The sequence below is a fragment of the Oryza brachyantha genome, chromosome 1, assembly GCF_000231095.2.
Source record: "Oryza brachyantha chromosome 1, ObraRS2, whole genome shotgun sequence".
NCBI classification, from domain to species: domain Eukaryota; kingdom Viridiplantae; phylum Streptophyta; class Magnoliopsida; order Poales; family Poaceae; genus Oryza; species Oryza brachyantha.
In genome coordinates this window covers 17,230,662-17,241,080 of record NC_023163.2, presented here as the reverse complement: position 1 = coordinate 17,241,080, position 10,419 = coordinate 17,230,662, and the positions used below count along the sequence as shown (strand labels likewise).

The following is a 10,419-nucleotide window of genomic DNA, read 5'->3' as shown; positions in this document are numbered from 1 at the left end:
AATCAATTTGAAAAATTATAATAATAATGTAAACTAATTATGATGCCTACTTTCCATGAGAATTCATACTCCAATGCAATATTTGTAACACAAACTAAATATACTATATAAATATATCCGATGGTTAATCTAATAAAACTAATTTAGTGTTATGGACGTTAATACTTTTTTTATAAACTTTATCATATTTGAAAATGTTTAACTTGGAATAAATCCAATGTGCCGATGGTACATTAGGTACAGAACCAACTAAAGTTTTGTCGTGGATTCTTTCTCAAAATTACTTATTGTATATGCATCAATTATGTTATTGAAATAACATGTTGTTCAACTTGTTTGTGTCCTAGTTGTGGTCCTTGTGGACAGGAGTTCTATTATATTACCAAATTCGAATTCATTTGAGACTGATATTACGCTTCAGCTTAACATAATTTGGCTGAAAAGTTTCAACTCCAAATTTTAATTATGATACTACCTTTATTTATTTACACCATCCATATGGCGCCTTATTTACGTAAAGATATTTAGTTAGGATTTAATTGGTTATAGGTCTTTTCATAGTTATCTCAACTTCACGGATGCATGCACAAGCACACATAGCATATTTTCGTAGAATTTTTTATTCGCTCTAGAAGAAATTATTCATTAATTGTATCAAGCATTAATATTCAATATATTATTCACGACATGAAGTACATAAAAAAATCATGTATGTTCATCTAGATGACGTTGCCACCGGTGTAAGCTCTACCGGATCGTCTCGTAGCTGATGGTGAGTTTCATTATCCCTTGTCTTTTTATTTGTGTTAATAAATTCCTCAAGATTGGGTGTTCCATCACGGGAAACTCTAATATTTTCTCCCCTCTCGTTGCATTGTTTCTTTGGGATCCATTTTCCCTCATTTTAATAATCATATTTAGCCTTAACTTTTCATTTATGCTTATGCTTGTAAGCCAAAAGTTAAATTTTAAAACTTAAACTGGGAGTTGATTTTTAGGATTTTTTCATCGTAGTTATTTTTTAGGCTTTGCTTTAGATCGCTAAGAACCCGTATATAAAGTTTTGCACATATTTTATAATTGTTAATAAGTTGTTTTGCTATGCTTAAAATAAGCCAAAAGATAAGGATGATTATGAATGATGATGCAAGCTTTCATAATATATACCAATGTCTCTTCGTTATTCCACTTCCGATGCATACAATATATAGAACCTAGCATTCCGACAAACCTCTTTTCTCCGAAAGTGCAAGTAATCGAGTTATATTGTTCACGTTAGGTGATCTCAAATATTCGTTTTGAAAACTTCGACAACTTTTATGAACCTTCTCAAACTCTCAAGAGTCATACTTTCTCCAAGATCGAAATAATCATCGAAGGATATGTGGCTAACTATAAGATAATTAAAGAATATTTGCAATGACCTTCGTGATCCTGTGTTGCATTCGTTATGCATACTCCCTCTGTCCAAAAAAAACGAATTCTCCGGTTTCCATGTCTAACGTTTGACCATCCGTCTTATTTAAAAAAAATTCAAGAAATTAAAAAAAATTAGTTACACGCAAAATACTATTCATGATTTATCATCTAATAAAAATAAAAATATCAATCGCAAAATTTTTTTAATAAGACGAAGAGTCAAAAATTAAAGGTAAAAAGTAAAAAAATGGTTTATTTTGAGACGAAGGGAGTAGAAACAAAGGATGGTTCATTCTAAACCCACGCAAACATGAATAAATATAATGAGATGCATATATAATCTAAATGTAATCGTGGTCAATCACCTTATGTCAAGCAACAGACCTGCCATGTGTTTGGTGCATTGCTAATGAATATTAACACATATGCCAACGATATACTTAATCGACAGATGAATCTAAAAAATATCTAAAACATCTTACTTTAGAAAAAGAAGGGATAGTCCGTAAACTATTGTATTGCTCTTGCGGATGCTCTTAATTTCCAGTGAGCAAACGGCTTTGTAAACACAACCTTCGGCCCATAAAGCTGTCACGGACTCACGGGCCGAAACTTCTCGGCCCATCACAAGCAAACCCTACTGGCCCACGGCCCACCTACCTCCTCTTCCTCACTCCGCTACTCCGCTCCAGCCAGCCCAACCCACCATTCCTCTTCCTCCCACCTCCCCAAAACCCCTACACCCGCGCCGCCGCCGCCGCCGCCGCCGCCGGCGCAGGCCGCAATGGCCATGCTGCTCCGGCGACCCATCCAGACCCTCGCCATCCTCCCCCTCCTCGGGCGCCACCTCTCGGCCGCGGCCGCCGTGGAGGCGGCCACCGCGGAGTACCACCACCACCACCCGGACCTCCTGTCGCCGCCGTTCGACTACCTCCCGGGCCACCCGCGGCCCGACGCGAAGCACGACGAGCTCATCCTCGCCGTGCCTCGGGCCTCCTCGGGGAGGCACGCGGCGGCCAAGGAGCGGAAGGCCGGGCGGGTGCCGGCCATCGTCTTCGAGCAGGAGAACGGCCAGGAGGGCGGCAACAAGCGGCTCGTCTCCGTGCAGTCCAAGCAGATCCGCAAGCTCGTCGACCACCTCGGGCGGTCCTTCTTCCTGTCACGCCTCTTCCGCCTCCAGGTCTGGTCCGAGCACGCCGGCCAGGGGGAGCTCATCGAGAGCGTCCGCGTACTGCCGCGCAAGGTGCGCCGATCGCCTACTTGCCTTGTTCGGTTCGAGTACATATTGTGTGTGTGGTAGTATGCCAGTATTGCTGATAAAGTAGTTTGGATATTTTATCTTTGCATTTCGTAGCTTATTCTACATTACAGTGTCCTTCTGTAGTTAGCGCTCAATGTTTAACACTCACTGTGAACTGCTTGACAAGAACTAAGTAATTTTCTACTTGATGCTCAATGCATCTGTCTTACAAAAATAATGTCAATTTCTTGTCTTAGGGTATTCAGGAGCATCCGTTTTTAGATTGATAATTGGCTTTCTGAGTACAAGTTCCGAAGCTCAAATATTCATTACCTGTGAAGTTAGCCAATATCCACTTCCATTTTGGTCTGGCTGAATTGATACAGCACAGCCAATTATGTAAAAGAAAACATTAAAGATCTTGCATTGTTCAGTTTAGTTTGGGCTTAAGGGCTTGGACATGGATGCCCCCTCAATCATTGTCTTCAGTAGTGCTTGTTTCATATATTTTCCAATCAGACTATATAATGTCACATCATTTCCATATTCTACTCAGTTGCCTCGTTTTCACAAACATTATGAGAGTTGTGCTATATCCCTAAATAATTTTTGTTCAGCTTCTCTAGTGTCAACGATGGCTCCCATAATGAAATAAAATTAGCTTTTATTGCTGCTGTCAGCCTGTCACAAGTATAAGCAGCAGAGCCACCTACTTCAGGGTCTTGCTGACAACAGATCTGGTTCATGGAATAATGAAATATTATGATGGTATCTAGCTCAATGCAACAAATAAATTGGACGCAATTCCATCTACTTTAAAGTGTCAATTGCAAACTGCACTGCATGTATCGAATAACATCTCGATGCAATAGTGAATGTTACGATTAGTTGTGCAGTTGTGGCCTTGTGAGCCTGTAGCTAGTGATGTAATATTCAGGATATCTCCCTCCTCAGTCCTCATTTTCTTTGCACATTCTTTGACTACTTATTTGAGCAATCATATTTTCAGGTACACTTGCACGCGGGCACTGATGAGCCTCTGAATGTGACATTCATGAGAGCTCCTTCTTCAGCGTTACTAAAGATAGATGTTCCTTTGATGTTCATTGGAGAGGACGCATCACCTGGTCTCAGGAAAGGTATGTAGCTGCATTTCATATTTCATTTGCCACATCTATATTAGTTGAAGTTTCAAACAAAAAAAATGTTCTCCATTATTTTCCCATATCATAAACGGGCGAGCGGATGTTAGATGCACATAGCTGTCTTACAGAAGAGAAAATCTGTTATTTAGGTCACATTGAATCAGTCCCGTTGCACAATGCTAATGGAAGTTTCTCATTTATCTTGATCAGCACTAAACGGTCCAGTGCCACTTAATTGGTTTGTTGAATGGCTGAGTTTGTTCATTTTCACACAGTTTTTAACTACATTGCAGACATATACTGCTCTGTGATGCCTGCACGCCCGCTTTTTAATAAGCTTCTGTTTAACAAATTTCCAGGCTAATATGGTATCTTATATGCAGGAGCTTACTTCAACACAATAAAACGGACAGTTAAGTACCTGTGCCCTGCTGACATAGTACCACCCTACATTGAGGTGGATCTAAGCGAGTTAGATGTTGGGCAAAAATTGCTGATGCGTGATCTTAAAGTCCACCCAGCCCTTAAGTTGCTTCAGTCACCAGAACAACCCATATGTAGCATTATAGGATCAAGAGCGCCTGACCAGAAGAAGTCGAAATAATTTCTGTTGTATCAACTATTTCCAACAGAATAAGCTTTTTTTTTTTTTGTATTCACGCTTGAGTTATTCAAGAGTTGATTGCCCCCCTAGAATGGATACTAGGATGAACTGTAGTCAGGGACCACTATGAATGAATGTTTTGAGAAGCCAGATGTTACAACTAGAATCCATTCAGAAACGTCCATGTTCAGATGTGGCATGGATTGTTCATAGAAATCATTCATTTTGATAGATTTTGTTGAAAAAGCTTTTACATGACGTGTTTAAATACCTAAGTTCTCTTTAGTGTAACCATTGGTATTCAATTCTTCATTCTACTGAAAAAACGTTGTGCTTTCTACACCACCGCTAAAGATATGGTGGTACTTTCAGAGGCAGCAGACTTCAGCGCAGAAACCAAAAACACTTTTACAGAAAAATCACCATATTCACAAGGAGGTTGAGATATTTTATTACTGCAAACTTTTGAATACACTCCAGGTTGAAAAGACCAATAACACGAATGCAATGAACCGCCAACCTTCAAATGGTTGCAGACGGTGCGAACGACTTCGACGGTTGATGCAACACTTGCTCTCACGGATAAACACGTAATCCAAATCCAAACAAATACCGAATCTCCATAGATCCTTCCATCAAGCTGGCAGTCAGTAACTCAACTAACACCCTAGCGCGAACGCCATCCTCCTCTTGCCACCGCCAGGACGAAGGTAGAACGAAATAAGGGGTATCGCTTATTTTGTTTTTAATGCTTTGAATTGGATTTAGGCTATCACATGTTGAATTTGGATTGAGTAAGTTCGTGTTTATACTCATATAAAAAAGTAGTTAAGGTGGTGAGTAGTGATGAATCTGTCACCTGCCTACAATTAACTTCTTCCTTTAAAAATAATAAGTGAGACATATATATCAAATCATTTTTATTAACTCTATTTTAATAAGATGCTAATGATATTTTTTTAATAAAATCTTGTTGCAATGCATGGGCAAAATGCTAGTACGGTGAAAATAGAGAACTTTAGTTAAAAAAATTAAACCAGATTCCTAGTTATCTCTCTTGCTTCATACAGCTCCGCTCCTAGTTATCCCTCTCGCTTCATACAGCTCCGCTCCTGGCTGCCACCGGAGCTGGCTGCACGGCCGAGGACCAACACGACCGCTATGAAGGTAGTAGCGGGGCTATGATGCGCCCGATGGAAGGGAGTGGCACAACATCGATGAAGGCTATAGGCGGCAGTGTAGGCACAACAGAGTGGCTCCATGGCGCTCTAGGAACAACGAGGAGTGTGGCAACACGTCAAGGGCCAAGGTTGTGGCTAACGGTGGAAGCTTCGGTGTTGACTGTTCCATGGTTGAGCTGGTGGGGCAGCGCAACGCGATGGCAGAATATGGTGGTCGGCGGTGCCAAGAGCCTCAATGCCAACCTGAGTTGGTGGAGACGGCTTGGAGCGTCAACTGATGGAGGTGGTTGGTGGTGGCATGGTAGCACAACAATATTTTTGTATGGTGACTATTTGCTGAGATCTGTAGTTGTAAAAATAATATGGTGATGGATGATGCGGATTAGAGCCGCCACCTCTTCCCTCCCTCTCTCTCGCAGAGATGTAGATCTCCGTATGAATGGAAGAAGTCGGTGAAGGCTTAGAAGGATGCCAAAGCAACAAAAATCAATTTTGGAGCTTGGGCAGAAGAAGGCTGAATCTTAATTAGTTTTTTTATCTTTACTTTTTTTGTTTGTTTTGTGTTCCTTAGTGTTGTGGTTTAGAGCCTAAGAGACTCATGTATCCTTCACTAACACTAAATTATCTAGATACTAGAGGTTCATCAGCCGACTTATCCCCCTTCCTATTTAATTTTGATATCCACCTCCAATGAGACAAGATCCATCGCTAGATTCATCTGCAAGGACTACCATCTGATAAGCTATTACGACCCTACAATTAAACAAATGTGTCATAAGTCAAAAGCCACATTCTTACCTTTGTAACTGAAAAAAAAACACCCCCACACACACTCTCTTTGGTTTTTATTTGGTGTCATTAACTTAGGTTATGCTTGACTATTCATCTTATTCAAAAATTTTATAAAATTATAGCTATTTTGTTATGATTTAATTTATTAATATAACGTTAAGTACGACCTATAGCTTATATTTAGATAAAAATCTTAAAACAAGACAAGCGGTCATAGATCTAAAAATCAACGACGTCATATAAAAAAACAAGTAAACACTCATAAAAAAAATATGACCTTATCAAGACTTATTACCTGATCAGTCAAACTTGAAAAGAATGGATGGCTCCGGTGTTGTCGAGGCACCCTTCCTTCCTCCCCGTAGAGCCCTCCCGTCCGCCCTCGCCGGTAGAACCGAGCGCCGGTGGCCGACGGCCGCCGGCCGCCCCGCGCGGGTGTCGCCAAGGGAAGCGACGGCAGATTAGGTTGGGCCGGATTTGCTTATGGGCTACAGAGCCAATCAAGAAATCAGAAACCACTTGGATTGGCCTGACGAGAGGTCTACAATCAACGTCAGAAACTGGCGCAACGCAAATGGACGAACAAAACTGCCTTCAAAGCCTGAAACGAGAGCAACATCTGAAGGGACAGGTCCTCCTCCTGAGCAGATGAAAGCTGCGACCCAGCTAAAGCAATGGTAACACCTGAACCAATTTCGCATGAATCACACATCATCTGGGCACTACTAAGTAGCGTGCAAATGTTAACTGGAAACTACTGCTAGCATTTCCTGATTGATATGCTGCACATCACCATGCAAGATTGCACGCCATTGTGCTGCTGCAAGCTGATTCTTATATCCCGCAGACAAGCTGGAAGCGATTGCCACAATTTATGAGAATCAAAACATCACCATCGTCATCATCATGACAGAAAGTAAAAGCGAATAATAGCATTTAGTAAACTTGAAGATTAGCGCTTTCTTTCCGCAAAAAAACAAGCAGAAACATATATTCGAATTATCGGATACATGATAGTGATGATCAACGGTGTCAACACGATGACAGCCGATTGAAAATGAGGTTCAAGCAAACACAAGCTCAAACTCAAACGCACGCCCTTTTCCGATCAAAATAATAATATGACCGGAAGCAAAGTCACCGTTCAGGCTCCTCCAAAAATTCGAGGACCCAGGTAAGTAAATTAAGAATTCAATAGGTAAATTCATCAGTGCCGCAGACAAAAATCTTCAGGCAACAACTCAATGAAATATGATCACATCCATGGCTGCAGCTTATTAACCTCAGACAGCGCTTCAGATAAGACCACATCAAGTTGTTTACTGATGCTCGTTCACTGGATCAGCTGGAAGATACAGCCACCGTTGGTGGGTGGGCTGCTAGGAGGTGCAGAGTGATCTATCACGGGCTCGCCTTCTTCCATCTCATCTTCCATGAAACTCTCCCGGCACTCCATGCTGCAAAAGGCTTTGTCACCCCTATAATTGAAAGGTAGAATACTAAACATAAAGAAAAGATCAAAACAACTACCGGTTTATTGAATAAATCAATACAAATATCCATAACAACGATGCGTCCACTATACTGGATCACTTACTGATAGATGTAGATGTCTTTCCCTTCTTTGAGTTCCTCACCGCAAAGGCAACAGAAGCTCATCATACCCTCTTTGAGATGAGGGAGCAAACTCTCCTCCCTCTTATTCTCATCGGGCATCAGCTGCTCACCTTCAAACTCTAAGACACGATCTCCGAAGAAGTGGGTAGTTCTAGGGTTAGGACCACGAGAAACAACACGGGTGTAATCCTCTGAATTGAGAATGTCATCCAGAGACATGAAACTACCCTTCAGTTCATCATACATGCTCTCATCCTTCTGATCAACCACCTCAACTTCGACAGGAGCAGTGAAGCTGTTCTTGGAAGTTAAATTATCAGTGATTCTCATCTCAGACCCAAGAAGGACCTTCCTACTGCCCAAGGGAGTGGAGCTGTCATCAGCAGTAAGTGAATCCACTAGTCCAAGCCCAACCCTGTCACCAAGCAAGATCTTTTGGTTCTGGTTGGCATCAAGGAAAGATGACCTCGGTGATTTGGTACCAAGGCCTGGGAAGAATTTGAGGTCTAGGGGAGATGTTGGACTGCGGACTGAATCCATCTCGATCAAACATTTGGTGCTCAGTTTGACAAGAAGGTCAGGGACCCTGAAGAACCCCATCTTCTGAGCAATCGATTCAGAGGAAGTTTGTGGAACCACAGAGGATTCAGCTGCCATTTGATCTTCCCTAGCTTTCTTCCCGCTGCAGATTTTATCGTGTTAATAACTTAATTCTGTAATTCCACCATCTTCTTTAAGACTACAACAACTTAGGAAGTGGCTTTACTCTAGTGTCAGTATCAAGAAACTCCATGGAGTCAAGAACAGAACAATCAGGTCGATTTGTTACGGAACACTAGTATGTATTCATCGAGAACTAAAATAGAAGCGTTCTAAAAGATTCAAGTGCAAGGCAAAAATGTGATCTTTTTTTCTACAGATTCCTTAGCTTGTACGCCTAGATAATACTCCTATTTGTTAGTGATTAAAACATAATAAAAGCAACATCATACAGAGAATCTAAACAAAATATAAGAAAAAAAACACGCCTTTACTGATTAATCAATTATCACCCCATTCTCACCTTCTTCTTCACGACGACTGCTCTTGCCTCACAAGATCGTTTCCTCGCTCATCAACAACAGCGACAAAATCTCCTGGAAAACCAAGAACAGCGCGAGGGCAACACGGTCAGTGATGAACCGATGACTAAAAAAAACAGTGGAAATATTTTCTTCCCACAAGAACACAGAAATGAAGAGAGATTAAACCCCCTAAAAATCACAGAAACCCCAGAAAAACGAGAAGGAAAAAAAATCGAACACGGGACAGAACGATCAGAAAAAAAAAACCCAGATCAGAAAAAAGAGAATAGAATTCCAAGAACCAACATATAGATTAAAACCCCAACCAAGAACGCCTCCCAATCCGTCCCTCCTCCCACGATGGAATGCAGGTCCAAGAATCCCCCACGAAGACAAAAGAAAAAGAAGAACGCCATGACGCGGGAGAATCGAGAATCGGGCGTATCCCCACCTTCTCGCCGGCCTCCTCGGCCAGCAGCACCGGTCACCACCACCAGCAGCAACAAGTGGGGTGGGGGAAGAGGAGACTTGAGGCCGGCGAATGCCTCCCCGGAAAGATAAAGAGGAGGAAGAAATAGTGGAGGTGGAGAGAGAAGGTTTATGAGAGAACTCTTTTCTCTCTCTCTACTTTCTCTCTCTACTTACTGGTAGTTGTTGGACCCTACTAGTAGTCCAGGAGTACACACTTTTTTCTCTCTCTATACAATTTCTCTCTCTAGGAGGGGCCTGTCCCTACCAAGCACACACACTGTTGATTTGATTGAGAACAATGGGTTAGATTTTGCAGGTGCAGGACAAGTGTCAGCTGGTGAGATTTGTTTTCTTTTGGTGGTTGATTAAGGCCTTGTTTAAGTTCTTAGAAAATTTTTAAAAAACATCACATCGAATTTTTGGACATCTATTACATAGTTATATGAGAAATCGTGAGACGAATTTTTTGAGACTAATTAGTCTATGATTAGCTATAAGTGCTACAATACCCAATATGTGCTAATGACGGTATAATTAGGCTCAAAAGATTCGTATTGCGGTTTCCAGGCGAGCTGTGAAATTTTTTTTTTCATTCGTGACCGAAAATCCCTTCCGACATTCGATCAAACGACCGATGTGACATTTCTGCCAAAAAAATTTTGCCATATAAACACCCCTAAGATATGCATATTTTTTTTTCTTTGAGGAAAAAAGTTGTTGTATGGTTTGGAATGATGTTAAGATAATTAAGTAGTACTATTTATGATGTCATGTTCTGTGTGGTTGTGCTTTCATTGATGTGGAGACCTGCTTTGTCATGTTGTTAGTCAGCATGTGTAGAGAGAGATGGTAAGAGGGAGATAGTGTGTTTGTGTTTGGGTGAAAA

The 10,419-nt window shown here is 41.3% G+C and overlaps 2 protein-coding genes across 4 annotated transcripts; one reads left to right on the top strand and one right to left on the bottom strand.

Annotated features, from left to right (window-relative positions):
- Nucleotides 1-2,126: 2,126 nt before the first annotated feature.
- LOC102699444 (50S ribosomal protein L25) lies at nt 2,127-4,534 on the top strand. The gene is made up of 3 exons (XM_015838811.2): nt 2,127-2,662; nt 3,669-3,798; nt 4,188-4,534. The coding sequence occupies exons 1-3, from the start codon at nt 2,204-2,206 to the stop codon at nt 4,406-4,408; spliced, it is 810 nt and encodes a 269-aa protein (XP_015694297.2). The 5' UTR covers nt 2,127-2,203; the 3' UTR covers nt 4,409-4,534.
- A 2,782-nt stretch (nt 4,535-7,316) lies between these two features.
- On the bottom strand, nt 7,317-9,701 carry LOC102722621 (FCS-Like Zinc finger 11-like). 3 transcript variants are annotated; one of them, XM_015837082.2, is made up of 4 exons: nt 9,514-9,701; nt 9,062-9,134; nt 7,979-8,680; nt 7,317-7,880 (listed from the first exon to the last, which is right to left on the bottom strand). In XM_015837082.2, the coding sequence occupies exons 3-4, from the start codon at nt 8,653-8,655 to the stop codon at nt 7,715-7,717; spliced, it is 843 nt and encodes a 280-aa protein (XP_015692568.1). In that variant the 5' UTR covers nt 8,656-8,680; nt 9,062-9,134; nt 9,514-9,701; the 3' UTR covers nt 7,317-7,714. The 3 variants fall into 3 exon arrangements, with proteins under 3 accessions (XP_015692568.1, XP_006644333.1, XP_006644331.1); XM_006644270.3 differs by having other exon boundaries at nt 7,317-7,838; XM_006644268.2 differs by having other exon boundaries at nt 7,317-7,859; nt 9,514-9,697.
- Between the last annotated feature and the right edge of the window lie 718 nt (nt 9,702-10,419).